This window comes from Brassica napus, chromosome C7 (assembly GCF_020379485.1).
Source record: "Brassica napus cultivar Da-Ae chromosome C7, Da-Ae, whole genome shotgun sequence".
Classification (NCBI taxonomy): domain Eukaryota; kingdom Viridiplantae; phylum Streptophyta; class Magnoliopsida; order Brassicales; family Brassicaceae; genus Brassica; species Brassica napus.
Window position 1 is genome coordinate 52884809 of NC_063450.1, and position 12051 is coordinate 52896859.

Here is a 12051-nt window from a genome sequence, read left to right on the forward strand (position 1 = left end):
AAAAAAAAAAAAAAAAAAGGGACACTAGTACACATTCAAGTCAGATAACCTTTGTTTATTGCAATTTCAGACAAAAATATCCAAAAATTACATAAATATATAGCATTAAGGATCATTTGATATGAGCAGAAATGTAATAAATAAGGCAGGCAAATGCCAAAATCAATTTACAGTCTTTTAAGTGTTGTTGAAAGACAAAAAAAAAAAACGTTTGCAGTCATCACACTTTGGTTCAACCAAGGATGGGGAAGATGCGGGCGATGTGTTCCAAGGGAACATTCTCACCTGCGTTTTTCTTTAGCTCCGGATGGTTAAATTCATTCTGCGGTAAGACGATACTTCCATTTTCTTTCTCAAGAATCCATCCACTGTTAGCCACTTGGTGCTCAATGAACTTGTCCAGAGATGCACCATCCATGTTTAACAGCCTGTGTAAAAAATGTTCATAACTAATGAGCAAGGGAACTTACCCGACAAGCAAAGGTCATCCAAAAGGATAGATTACCATAACTAGGGTGTGAAATACGCAACAGAGAATTATCAAAAGTGAGATACTTCTACATCCACAGCTCTACAATTTGATTATCCTATGGTGAAATGCAGGCAATGGGTCAAGAATAATAAACTCAACATCATACCTCGGCAAGAACAGATCTTGGAAGCTTTTGGTAGCTTAAGCTAAGAAGGTGACTTGCATATGCTTTGGATAGCTTCCTCAAAACCTGCACATATAAGACACCAGCAGAAAATCATAAAATAAATAGACATAAAGCAAGTCATTACTTTTTAATGTGTGCCAGCATTTCTAGACGATTGATTTATCCCTAAGTAACTAATATAGATCCAGAACTTTGTTACTACTAGACGACTTATATTTATGATTCAGAAAATTGATGTACCTGGAACAGACTCGAGAAAGTGACGGTTCTTGGCAGCTTCATCCCAAAACTGTTGGAACCTCCCAGTCTACAAGAGCAAAACAAGTTTTCTAAAATCACTCAATAGACATCTTCGTCGGCTCTCAAGTCTCAACTAACATTGATGTTTGCATACCTCAAGGTAGTGGGAGAGAACAATGAGTGCCTTGAACTGCTCCTCCATTTGCTGAAAACACACAATCCAAGAATAAAAGCATCTATAAACTCTCACGAATCCAAAAGGTCGACACTCAAAACTTCATCTAAATCAAATAACTCAATCTAGTTCAGTTGTCGTCAGTCATCAACAACTGAATAAACATTTGATAAGTCTAAAATCTCTGTATTATTGGCAATGAATCAGCTCAAAAATCAACCCAAAATGAAGTGAAAGAACAATTACCACTCGTTCGGGAATCAAGAAGAGGCAAAGACTGAAGTCTGGAGTTGGCATAGCCATAAGAGCCTTCAAAAAGAGAAAACAAAATCACATAAGAGAGTAATTGATCATACTATACATTGTTAATTGATCGTAAGCCACTACTATACCTTGATCAAGATACGAGCCACAACATGAGTATTCATACGCTCAGGCTCAAACTACACAAAGGTAAAACAATATCCACCACACACAGTAAACATTAGAAAAAGCTAAAACTCTTTGAACAGGTTTGATCTTCCTTATGAAGAGCAAAGAGAGAGGTACCTGGTAGAGACGAAGCAAGCATAGATTTGAATCCAGACTATACGTTTGCGACGTAACCTGTGAGAGAATCCATATTCAGCTTCGAATTGGAATCAAGGAGAAATGCTTTTATATATCAAAATTGAGACAGTACCTGCTCGTTGACGTAGTTTTCGAGATCAGGCAAGATCTCAGGGTTGAATGGATTGACGGCGACGAGCTGCTCAACGGTGTAAGAGCTCTGTTCCTTCGGCGACTCCATCTCTAATCCCATCTCTTTGCGCCGGTGGTCTAGGGTTTAAGGACAAAAGAACAGAACGAATCTTTATCCTCTGGGTTGAAATGGAGCAATTGGTAGACTTTTGGGTTAAATTATAATTATGGAAACTGTCTAAGGTTTGTTTGGTAAATAATAGTTAACTGATGCTTTTGCCGTCACGTGACACATGTATTCTCTCCTTCCTATCTTTTCTTACGAGTAAAGAGTACATATAAATGTGATTTACATTCGGAAACTTGAATCATGTTAACTAGTAGATCATGTGTATAAGTTAAGTTATTGGTAAGGATGAACAAAGAGTGTAAGAAGAGATAATCTTTCTGTTTAAAAACTATACAATCAAATATTATATATGCACTTTGTCCAGACAGTTCATGAAGAATGAATCCCAAAAAATGAAAATGAAAATATCATGTCAATCAAAACCAGGTCGACTTTCTTTGTTGTTGTTAAGTCTTCTTCTTCCTTCACAGTTTCTTCAACGAATACGGTTCACATGAGAAAATGGCTCGTGGACTGCTTTTGGAGCTGCTTTTTTGGCCGTCTCTGGTACTCCGAAAACATTCCAGAACCTCAAAGTCTCGTCTCCTGCTGCTGAAGCTACGGTACAACCATCTGGACTCTGTAGAAAAACACAGACAAATAACACAAGTTCTCAGAACTCAAACCACTCTCAGCATCTATATAAATAGAACTTAATAATCAAGATTATCTATTTACCTGGGCCATATATAGAACTCTTGACGTATGCCCAGTGAGCTCAGCCATCTTCACCATCGACGGGTACTTCCACAACGTAAGCTGGTTCTGCGTAAACCCGTGCGAGCTAAGCAACTCTCTTTCATTCTTACTCCACAACAACGAACAAACTTGTGAGCCAGTGTCCACCGAGTTCAAGCAAGCCCCCGTGTGAGTGTTCCAGAACTTAATCGTCCTATCTCCTCCACCGCCGCCGGTCGCCAGCAAATTCGCCTGGAAAGGGCACCACGCAAGAGCCTTCACAGCAGACGTATGCTCCTCAAGCCTGTGAAGCCACTGCGTGGTCGAGTTCGAGGAGGCCACAGAACGGTCCCATATGTGCACCACATTGTCGTTGCCGCCGCTCGCTAGCTGCTGTCCGGATCCTGACCACTTGAGCCCGCAAACCTCTTGAGTGTGGCCCCTATAAGTCTCCACGATATGTGATCTGATGCGCACGTCGTTGTTGACGATCTGTCCGTCCATTCCACCCGTTGTGAGGATGTGGTTGTTCCACGCCAATGATCCTACTCTAGACTGGTGGCAACCCTTCAATGTTCTCAGCTGCAATAAAACAGTAAAAGGCTAAGACAAACATTTAATCTCAAACAGAAGAGAGAGGAGATTGTGTAGTTTACTTGACGGTTGGATCCAGAATCCCACAGCTGGACTTCGGAGTTGTTGAGCCCAACTGCAACATGACGACCATCAGGCGCCCAGTTGATACTCGTCACTGGTCCTTTCTCCTCATCAATAGTGACAAGCTCAGAAGTGGAACCAGTGGAAGCATCCCAGAGATAAACAGTGTGTCCCAAAGCAATGGCCAAGACATTAGCACTTCCCCAGTCAAGCAAGTTGAGGTAGAAGTCGTCAACAATGTCAGGCGCGTCCAATGTCCTCTCAGAAGTCTATTAAAGTTTCAAAAAAGAGAGATCAACAACAAATTTCAAAACAAACAAGTTAAAGATCTTTTCTTTTTTACCTGAGGAATGTATCTTCTTGGCTTAACGGATTTGGGTTGGTGGTGAAGAGAAGCAGAGTGGTCGGTGGGAAGCAAGTCAACAGGAGCTTGAGGTTTGTTCCTGAAGGCGAGGATCCTGGTGTGGTTCAGGTTCATCGTCTCAGCGAGTTGCTTCCTGTAAGCCTCTCTGGATGGTGAGCTTACCTGATCTTTACCTTTGTTTCCTTCGGTTAGGGCGTAGTGAGCGTAGTCGAAGTCCATAGCTGATCTGTTTGGTATGAATCTGTCCAGCTGATAGAATAACAAAACCAAATCAATCAGAATCCACTGATCTTATAATAGATCGAAACAACACATTGAAAGCTATGATCTTTGTCTTATGCTAAGCCCTGATTCTTAATGGCAGAGATGAAATCAGCAAATCGGAACCCTAATGTTATCGATTGTGAAGCAATTGAAGAGAGACCAAACTTACATTTTCCTTGGAGTTTTTACGGGGAAGGAAGTGTTCTTGAAGAGGGCAACGAGCTTGAGCCTTCAAGTGCGTAGATGTGTTCATACCTGCATCCATTGTTAGCACAAAACACAAAGACACAAAGACACAAAGAAACAGAGAGCAAGATGGCGATGATATACGAAACGGATTACTAGCAAGATCTCAATCAAACGAAATTAAATCAAATAAAGCAGTGAATTCGAGCAGTGAGAGAGTGAAGAGTTGTTGGTTGGGTGATGAGAGCAGATTGATTTTTGATGGTGAAAAGTGTGAGCTTTTGGGGTTTATTTATAGTACGAAGGCTGTGGAGTTTATTTAGGTTTTCGCCTGTTCCCAATTCTCTAATCGGAAAGTGTGTAACGGCTATATTTCTCAAAGAGCCGTTGAAAATTAAAGAGAATTTTACTAAACCAATCGGTTATTTTGTTCTACAAAAAACCGAACCAACAGATAGACAGATTCGGTTCATTTCGGTTTAGTTAATGTGAACATCCCAATCACAACAAGAAAAAAAAAACACACTTCCGTTTGTTTATACTTACACCCTACACAAGATTCTTGTAACATTGCAAGTTTGCTACACTTCATAAGACAACAAAACGACAAAAAGGCTTTCACTAGAAGCATTATGAGAAAAACTACGACACATATACATTCTTACGTTAACCTTATGTACATGGTATAGTAACCATTCTTGCTTTGGTTATTCACTTGTGGTGTTGTTGCTACTCTCCGCTTCTGCAGCACGAAAGATATAAACATCGAGATGAAACGGTTTAGCCTCGGGCTTGGTTGGCTCAAACACACAAACATCACCTTCACACAAGTTGTTGTCTCTTACAAACTTCTTCCACCCCACTGAAACCCCACCACGACCTTTAGATCCGTAATGTTTAAACTTCAACTGCCATTTTGTTTCACCCACCTGCATCACTACATCCTGAGGTTCACGAGACATGTTCCTAGCGCTCCATTGGACAGGGACATACTGTTTTTTTTTTTGAAAAAAAAATATAAGCAAAGAGAGTTTTGGCACTCCTGCTAATAACTGAGAGATTCAAAGGAGATTTAAACACTATAAAATTTAATTAATTACCAGGAAACACTTTGATACCACATGAGAGCGTTTCATGACCACCAAGAAACCTTTCCTCGAAACGGCTCTTTTAGCCAGAGATAATGCTTTCCTTTTGTTAGTCTCACCTACTCTTCTTCTGCTACCACCTGGAATCATTTCAACATCTAAATAAGTTGAATAAGGGCTGCTGCATATTAGTAACTAGATGCATAGAAAATAAAATGGAATCTACTAATAAATATATATGTACTCATTCCACCTAGTAAACTTTCAAGACAAATTAACCATGGCTCATGGCTAGTATGAGGCCTGAAACTCTAATCCTAAGCACTTCAATCAGATGAATTACTTGGAAACTACAGCAAGGTGTAATCACTAAGTAAGAAAAGGGAAGTAGTTCATACCAGCTTTACGATTGAGATCATTGATACTTATTTGTCCTCGCATCTTCTTAAAAACACCAATGGGATACTTCCCTTCACTGATGGGCCCTTTACTAGTTGGAGATATTACAGGAAGCTGGCCAGAGTCTGTGTCAATGTCAGAGTTACTATGTTCCTCTTGCTCAATACCAGTCTGAGGTAACATTGTATCAATATCAATGAGATCATCTAGCTCATTACCAACTGGAGATACTTTTACAGGTCCCTGCTGGTTCACTGTGGTTTCAACATCATCAGGGATGTTAATGTGTCTCTTAGGAGATCTTGAAGAGGTTGCAGTGAAATCTGTAGCTCTGCTGGTCTTCTCTGCATGTCCACATTTTCTGACGAAATAAGAAGTGGGTTTCTCGCATAAGGTGTCTCCATCGAAGATCAGCACTTCAAACTCAGATGATCCGTTGAACTTGAAGACTAACAGATCACTCTCATGGAGAGAATGATCTTTCACAAACTTGTCCCACCCACAGCGAAAAGCCAGAGTCTTTTCATCATCTTCCTCTAACCCCACGTTGTATTTAGCGCCGCTTGGACTTTTGAGTGTTACAATCTTGGGTAGTTTTCTTTTGCAATATGTGGAAAACTTTTTAGGTATGGCCTGCAAGATTATATACAAAAGGATCAAACTCAAAATGATGATTTTGATGTAAACAGAGAATTCTAATAACTTAAAGCCTCAAGAACTAAAGAGAAAGGACTGTATCAATATCAGAACTGTTAAGCTCTGTAACGTGTTTCTACAACTAAGAAGAAGGAGAGTGGTTTCAAGATCAACGCACAAGGAGATTGTGAAAGCCAGGAAGGAGGAGCTGAGAGAAATGGACGGTTTGAAAATGATTCCAGTAGAGTTGTTCTTCCCATCTCATGCAATCTTCGCAGTTCTCTTCCATCTTCTTCTCCTAGCCACCGAGCCAATGTGGAGTGGGGTTCTTGAGACTGAATATTTTTAAAGGGTTTTAGTGAAAAATACCACTTTAAGTTTTAGAAATAAAATAATAAGTATAATCCAAAAAGTTATGAAATGCTCAATGAATCATTGTTTTGTGACACCAGGCGTTTTGGTACCAAAACAAGTGTTTCATGGATCATCAAACCCAATAATAAATGGATTACAGCTTCGTAATCTTAAACCAACATACCATTTACCATTTACCATTTTTTATCCATACAAACAACTTTACGTTCTGGTATGTAAGAACCAAGAGAATTAATGGTTTGTTAAGACTTGAGAGTAAGAGAGGAAAAGAAAAACGATAACTGAAAGTGCGTTGAGCTCTTTGGGCAATGATAATATTGCAAAATCTCAAGACAAGTTGTTTTTATTTTATCAAATGAAAACTACATACAGTGTCTCTCATCTTTGTTTACTCTTTGATCACCTCCTGCATGTGTTGTGCATAACTTCTTCCTGGTGGAATGAATATTACATCTTCCCAACCTGAATTCTTCTCGCTCCTCTACATTTGTTCATTCAATTCACATTCTATTAGATCACTCATTTTCTGCATTCGTATTTTTAAAAAAAAAATTCTTTACACAAAGAATGATAGTTACCTCCATTTTCCTCAAGACATCTTCCAAACTCCCAACCTGTGAAAGGACAAGATTATTAGTTCCATGGCGTATGAGTCGATGGTAAAAACCACTAATGCTTCCAACGCAGCTACTCCCACTCTTTAGTCAACCACATGTTTCTTAAATCAAGGCGAAGAATATTATCACTGGCCTATCAAGTACAAAGTTAGCTAGGAATCATTACCATAATTTGTTGATCTGCTCTTGACGCTCTTGTATACTTTGAAAGTTCCTTCTCTATATCTTCCTGAAAATGGTCACAAGTAGAACTGATTATCAACAACACTAAAAAAAATATATCTAGATCGCCTTTTTCATTGAGAAATTTTATTAGTATTGTTTAAAGTACAAGAAGAAATGAACCAACCTTACTGAAATATACAGGGCAGTAACGTTTATTCTTTTTCCTCACAACAAGAAGCTCAGACTGCAGATACGAGAGATGGAAATCAAGTGAAGACATAGCACAAACACAAAATTTCTTTTTTATAGCAGACATATTGTAGGAGCATAGACTAGACATCCAAATGATTATTAAGCTTCTGAGGCAGTAATACATAGCGAACATAGACGGCCAAGCAAATGATTTATATCTCAGAGGAAGAGAATGTGTAAAGAAATTTTTACCTGGAATACCGGAACTCCATCAAACCCATTCTTACTACTCGAAGATTTGAGCTGAACACAAGAAAATGTAGCTTTGGAGTAAGACTAAAATGAGAAAAAATAACTAGCAAATAAAAAACTGCAGGAGAAGTGTATGATTAAAGCTTGTAGCATGAACAAACCTCCATAGCGTTCTTTATTTGGATTGGGTCTGGCAAGAAGCGAAAAGAAATCCCCTCAACTTTTAACAAGTACACCTGTTAACAAAACCTTCCGTAAGCCTATGGGAGTGCATTCATCTACACCACATGCATGTAGTACCTATGAGGACCACACAAATACCACATAAAAGTTTTCCAAATGTAGTTGCAAGTTCCAATCCTATTAATCTTGATATTATTTCCGAGAGACCCTATTCGTTTTTGATCAAGAACTCAACATACACTTACACTATTAGCATATTATAAATCAAGTTAATGAACGCGAGACATGAACAAATTAACTGAGACTTAACTCCTAAACACATAAACTCGTAAGAAACAGAGACATAGTCCTGTTTTCAAATGTTCCAACACGGTTTCAGTCAAACGATGTCTTCTACACTGATGTGATGAATTTATCATAGGGATTGGGAGCTACCTGGTCCAGATTGATGGGAACAACCTTAGCATTGGCTTTCAACTCTCTTCTCCGGAGGCGCGCCTGAAAGACGATATTAGAGAATCCAAAGCTCACAAAGTCAGAAACTTTCCATTTCGGGGTGATAGCAAAAGGAAGATAAAGAGCACAAACCTGAGCGAGAAAAGCTTCGGCGTCCTCTTGTCGGAAACAGAGCAAACCGATAGACTTTTCGCCGGTAGGGTCCGAGATGAGAACGAACTCGTTATTGGTGTTGCTGACCGTGAAGACCGACGTGCCAGCGAGAGCTTTAGCGACGTGAGATGGGTTCAAAGTAGCAGTAGAGGTTCCAGCGGAAGAAGGCTTGGGGGACTGAGAGACGGAGGCGAAGGGCGGAGGAGAGAAACGTCGAGTGGTTAGGGATTCGGCGAAGCGTTTGGTGTCTTCGAATCGGGCGGAGAGGTCGGAGGCGAAGCGGTTACAGTGGGTGTGGAGGAAAGAGGAGAAAGAGAGGAAAGGATTGGGTTTTAGTGATGGCTCCATTTTGGATTCGCAGAAGAAGAAGAAGAGAGAAGCTGAAGCTTGTAACTACGAAGGAGAAAGAGTGAAGAAGGGACCCATCTTATGGGCTTTTTTTGGGCCTTACTCTTTTATTCGGCCTTTCATTTGCTGCTGGTTAACCAAGTTCGGTTTTATTTGGTTAGTTTGGTTCGAATATATTTGGTTTTTGATTAGTTCGGTTGGCATAAGATATTGTAGAATTGGACGGAGTAAAAAAAGGTTTAATTCGGTTTGGTTGTTAAATACTCTATCAAACTGGATTGAATATTTATATAAGTTACATTTTAGTTTAGTTTGGTTAAAAAATCAGGTAATTTCGGTTTACTTCAATAATTCGGTGTCGACTTTTGGATATTGTTCTGTTTTAATATGGATTTTGATTATAATCTTTTTAAATAAAAACGAACTAGACTATCAAACCAAATTAATAATGGGTTTTTAATCGAAAAAAACTCTTAGATATTGAACTGAAAACCAAATTTTTTGGTTTGGTACTTTCGGCTAATTCAGTTCGGTTATTTTCTGCAGGCTTATACTCGTAACCAAAGTTTTCTATCATTTCCAACTTCCGCACCACTCTAAACACATGAGTTGCAAAAAGTTAAGTCACTTAAAATACATGTAGATGACGTCTTTTCCCCCAAAACTCTCCATATAAAATAGTAAACAACGCATCAAGAAACACACATCAAGCATTGTTACCAAAACTCAAAAAGTTATCAAGAAAAAGATGAGGGACTTTACTGCTAAGACCATGTTACTGTTTGTGATTACACTTTTGGTGGTGATTGCGTATCATGAGGGAGAAGCCATATCATGTTCGCAGGTAAACATGTTTTTAGCACCATGTTTGTCTTATCTAAGAGGTGGAGGAAACCCGTCTCAACCGTGTTGCGCCGGTCTTAATAGCCTAAAAGCCGCTGCGCCTGGGAAGGCAGAAAGACAAACAGCTTGTCAATGCTTGAAGAGTGTATCTAATACAATCCCTGGAATCAACGATGATAATGCCAAACAACTACCTTCTAAATGTGGTGTTGACTTGGGTGTTCCTTTCTCTAAGAGTGTGGACTGTAACAGGTATATATTGCAATGGTTATCTAGCATTACACATCAAGCCTCTACTTAGATAATCCTCTATTGACCTTTATTTTGTTTTGTTGAGCAGCATAAACTGAAAAGAGGACTATGTACCAACGGCTATGCAGCTATAATAAGTGGATGTCCTGAAAGAGCATACACATTATGAACAAATAAATCAATTGGATACTTTAGTAATAATCTTCTGATCTTATACTTTATACATGTAATCATATAGTTATTGGCAAAATAAATTTCCACATTTACATATTCCTCTTCCTACTGATCGGTCGCACTACAAGAATATGTGCAAAGATTCATGACCTTTCCAAGAAAATGACTTATGAGCTTTTATAAGATATGGAGATACATACTCCAGTTGATAACTCTAGTTCCAGAACTTGAGTTGATAAAATCTGATAATCCATATTAGCAATTAAAAACATTTCACAGAGTTGTAGTTATATTGAACAAACATCAAATCCAAGGAAAACATATTTTATTTATGAGGTAAAATTTTAGTTTCAGTAATGAATGAGGCCCAAATCCTTCAACCAAGTTAGTATCTCCTCCAGACCTTCCCTTAGACTCCGAGGGTTATAACCAAGTTCCAGCTTAGCCTTGTCACATGAGTATGCCCATTGATGTCTCAGCACATTCACTGACTGCTCATTCACAAAAAAAAAAAAAAAACATTAAAGCTTAAAGATGATTAAGCCAAATAAGATATATAATCTTATAACAACTAATGAATGTAACTGAAACTCACCGGAGGACTGATTACTGGAAGCTTTCCTGTAATCCGAGAGACTAGAACAGATAACCATCCGTACGCATCGATAGCCCATAAGGGAATGCTAAAGCTTGGCTTATTGGTTCCAGTTATGAGTGCAGCCATGTCAAAGACAAGCTTAAAAGAAGCGTTTTCCCCGGTGAGCAAGTATCTTTCACCAAGCCTACCTTTTTCCATTGCAGCAATATGTCCATCCACAACATCATCAACATGGCTGAAGGAGCATCTATCATTCCCGGAGCCGATGTATCCAGGTAGTCTCCCACTGAAACGCTCAATAATCTGGAATGACAACATTTGCAAATACTCTCACCTTAATGTTCTGACAACATTTGGAAATACTAACACAGCAAGATTGAAGGAGTGTGAAGAGAATCATACCAATTTAGCAACCATATTGCCTGAAGTGAGCTTCCCCGGACCATAGATAACACCAGGATACAGCAAAACTATCGGAACGCCTTCACTCGCAGCATTCATAGCAATCTTATCAGCAGCAGCCTTTGATCTCTCATACTCCGTGCAGAAAAACCTCTCATTATGAACCTTTACTCAAAGAACAAAGCAAATTAGAGACAAAACAAACTCATGAAAACTGAGAACACATCATCATTACTTGATCCTCGTTAGCAACAGATCCATCGGTAGACCCAAGTGCGAAGAAAGAAGACGTGTATATAACCCTCTGTACACTCTTTGTCTCCTCCACTGCTTTCAAGACGTTCTTGAGTCCACCAACGTTGACCTGAGCTTCACAAAACCACCATTGTTACACTATGATCTAGACCTAAGATGTGGCGAGAAACGCTTTACCGTAACGAATTTTGACGGATCAGGGAGCCAAGGCTCGACAAGAGCCGCGGCGTGGAAGACGATCTCGCAGCCGGAGCAAGCTTCCGTTAAAGAACAGTAGTCTGTTACGTCACCGTAAGCGAGCTCGAATGATTCGCCTACCGGAGGCAGGGAGGATACGTCGCTGGTGCGGCGGACTAAGGCGCGTACGGAGTGGCCGCGACGGAGGAGGGCGTGGCAGAGTCGTGCGCCTAAGTAACCAGAAGAGCCGGTGACCAGTATTTTCATACTTTTTTTTTTTCCAGCTGTTTACCTATGGGACAGAGATTACTGTAGATTTTTGAGTCTATATGGTTATTTTAATTAGGTGTTACTAAATTCAAAAGACGCTTTTATCCTTTCTAACACGCAGCTTTTGTTTTGGTCGAGTTTAA

General features: G+C 39.5%; 6 protein-coding genes across 6 annotated transcripts; 1 reads left to right on the forward strand and 5 right to left on the reverse strand.

Annotated features, from left to right (window-relative positions):
• Window positions 1–40: 40 nt before the first annotated feature.
• Window positions 41–1958, reverse strand: LOC106411478 (eukaryotic translation initiation factor 3 subunit K). Its single transcript, XM_013852247.3, is given in 9 exon segments — window positions 41–426; window positions 638–701; window positions 703–722; window positions 900–966; window positions 1054–1104; window positions 1321–1383; window positions 1467–1517; window positions 1624–1680; window positions 1757–1958. Coding segments are annotated over 9 exon segments (687 nt in total). The 5' UTR covers window positions 1877–1958; the 3' UTR covers window positions 41–232.
• Window positions 1959–2179: 221 nt separating this feature from the next.
• On the reverse strand, window positions 2180–4421 carry LOC111208183 (cell division cycle 20.2, cofactor of APC complex). Its single transcript, XM_022706976.2, has 5 exons — window positions 4057–4421; window positions 3603–3872; window positions 3259–3528; window positions 2603–3184; window positions 2180–2504 (listed from the first exon to the last, which is right to left on the reverse strand). The coding sequence occupies exons 1-5, from the start codon at window positions 4150–4152 to the stop codon at window positions 2361–2363; spliced, it is 1362 nt and encodes a 453-aa protein (XP_022562697.1). The 5' UTR covers window positions 4153–4421; the 3' UTR covers window positions 2180–2360.
• A 41-nt stretch (window positions 4422–4462) lies between these two features.
• LOC106409439 (B3 domain-containing protein REM16) lies at window positions 4463–6709 on the reverse strand. The gene is made up of 4 exons (XM_013850077.3): window positions 6375–6709; window positions 5560–6193; window positions 5174–5301; window positions 4463–5065 (listed from the first exon to the last, which is right to left on the reverse strand). The coding sequence occupies exons 1-4, from the start codon at window positions 6483–6485 to the stop codon at window positions 4781–4783; spliced, it is 1158 nt and encodes a 385-aa protein (XP_013705531.1). The 5' UTR covers window positions 6486–6709; the 3' UTR covers window positions 4463–4780.
• Window positions 6710–6849: 140 nt separating this feature from the next.
• LOC106406946 (protein TIC 22, chloroplastic) lies at window positions 6850–9325 on the reverse strand. The gene is made up of 8 exons (XM_013847701.3): window positions 8569–9325; window positions 8416–8478; window positions 7959–8033; window positions 7798–7848; window positions 7538–7597; window positions 7355–7417; window positions 7150–7185; window positions 6850–7052 (listed from the first exon to the last, which is right to left on the reverse strand). The coding sequence occupies exons 1-8, from the start codon at window positions 8935–8937 to the stop codon at window positions 6960–6962; spliced, it is 810 nt and encodes a 269-aa protein (XP_013703155.1). The 5' UTR covers window positions 8938–9325; the 3' UTR covers window positions 6850–6959.
• Window positions 9326–9629: 304 nt separating this feature from the next.
• LOC106411434 (non-specific lipid-transfer protein 11) lies at window positions 9630–10302 on the forward strand. Its single transcript, XM_048763324.1, has 2 exons — window positions 9630–10032; window positions 10121–10302. The coding sequence occupies exons 1-2, from the start codon at window positions 9686–9688 to the stop codon at window positions 10128–10130; spliced, it is 357 nt and encodes a 118-aa protein (XP_048619281.1). The 5' UTR covers window positions 9630–9685; the 3' UTR covers window positions 10131–10302.
• Window positions 10303–10438: 136 nt separating this feature from the next.
• Window positions 10439–11952, reverse strand: LOC111207928 (putative dihydroflavonol 4-reductase). Its single transcript, XM_022706532.2, has 5 exons — window positions 11639–11952; window positions 11442–11570; window positions 11207–11371; window positions 10802–11107; window positions 10439–10697 (listed from the first exon to the last, which is right to left on the reverse strand). Exons 1-5 carry the CDS (start codon window positions 11903–11905, stop codon window positions 10557–10559), a joined length of 1008 nt encoding a protein of 335 aa, XP_022562253.1. The 5' UTR covers window positions 11906–11952; the 3' UTR covers window positions 10439–10556.
• Between the last annotated feature and the right edge of the window lie 99 nt (window positions 11953–12051).

What these genes read in the sequence shown, in the direction of transcription:
- LOC111208183 (XM_022706976.2), bottom strand. Translation starts at nt 4,152, where the DNA reads ATGGATGCAGGTATGAACACATCTACGCACTTGAAGGCTCAAGCTCGT. An exon ending in GTAAAAACTCCAAGGAAAAT is followed by an intron (nt 3,873 to 4,056) that starts GTAAGTTTGGTC and finishes TTATTCTATCAG; the next exon opens with CTGGACAGATTCATACCAAA. An exon ending in CAAGAAGATACATTCCTCAG is followed by an intron (nt 3,529 to 3,602) that starts GTAAAAAAGAAA and finishes AAACTTTAATAG; the next exon opens with ACTTCTGAGAGGACATTGGA.
- LOC106409439 (XM_013850077.3), bottom strand. Translation starts at nt 6,485, where the DNA reads ATGGAAGAGAACTGCGAAGATTGCATGAGATGGGAAGAACAACTCTAC. An exon ending in CTGGCTTTCACAATCTCCTT is followed by an intron (nt 6,194 to 6,374) that starts GTGCGTTGATCT and finishes ATAATCTTGCAG; the next exon opens with GCCATACCTAAAAAGTTTTC. An exon ending in TGGTATCAAAGTGTTTCCTG is followed by an intron (nt 5,066 to 5,173) that starts GTAATTAATTAA and finishes AAAAAAAAACAG; the next exon opens with TATGTCCCTGTCCAATGGAG.
- LOC106406946 (XM_013847701.3), bottom strand. Translation starts at nt 8,937, where the DNA reads ATGGAGCCATCACTAAAACCCAATCCTTTCCTCTCTTTCTCCTCTTTC. An exon ending in GCCCTGTATATTTCAGTAAG is followed by an intron (nt 7,418 to 7,537) that starts GTTGGTTCATTT and finishes GACCATTTTCAG; the next exon opens with GAAGATATAGAGAAGGAACT. An exon ending in ATGTCTTGAGGAAAATGGAG is followed by an intron (nt 7,053 to 7,149) that starts GTAACTATCATT and finishes GAACAAATGTAG; the next exon opens with AGGAGCGAGAAGAATTCAGG.
- LOC106411434 (XM_048763324.1), top strand. Translation starts at nt 9,686, where the DNA reads ATGAGGGACTTTACTGCTAAGACCATGTTACTGTTTGTGATTACACTT.
- LOC111207928 (XM_022706532.2), bottom strand. Translation starts at nt 11,905, where the DNA reads ATGAAAATACTGGTCACCGGCTCTTCTGGTTACTTAGGCGCACGACTC. An exon ending in ATCCGTCAAAATTCGTTACG is followed by an intron (nt 11,571 to 11,638) that starts GTAAAGCGTTTC and finishes TGTGAAGCTCAG; the next exon opens with GTCAACGTTGGTGGACTCAA. An exon ending in CTGTTGCTAACGAGGATCAA is followed by an intron (nt 11,372 to 11,441) that starts GTAATGATGATG and finishes CTTTGAGTAAAG; the next exon opens with GTTCATAATGAGAGGTTTTT.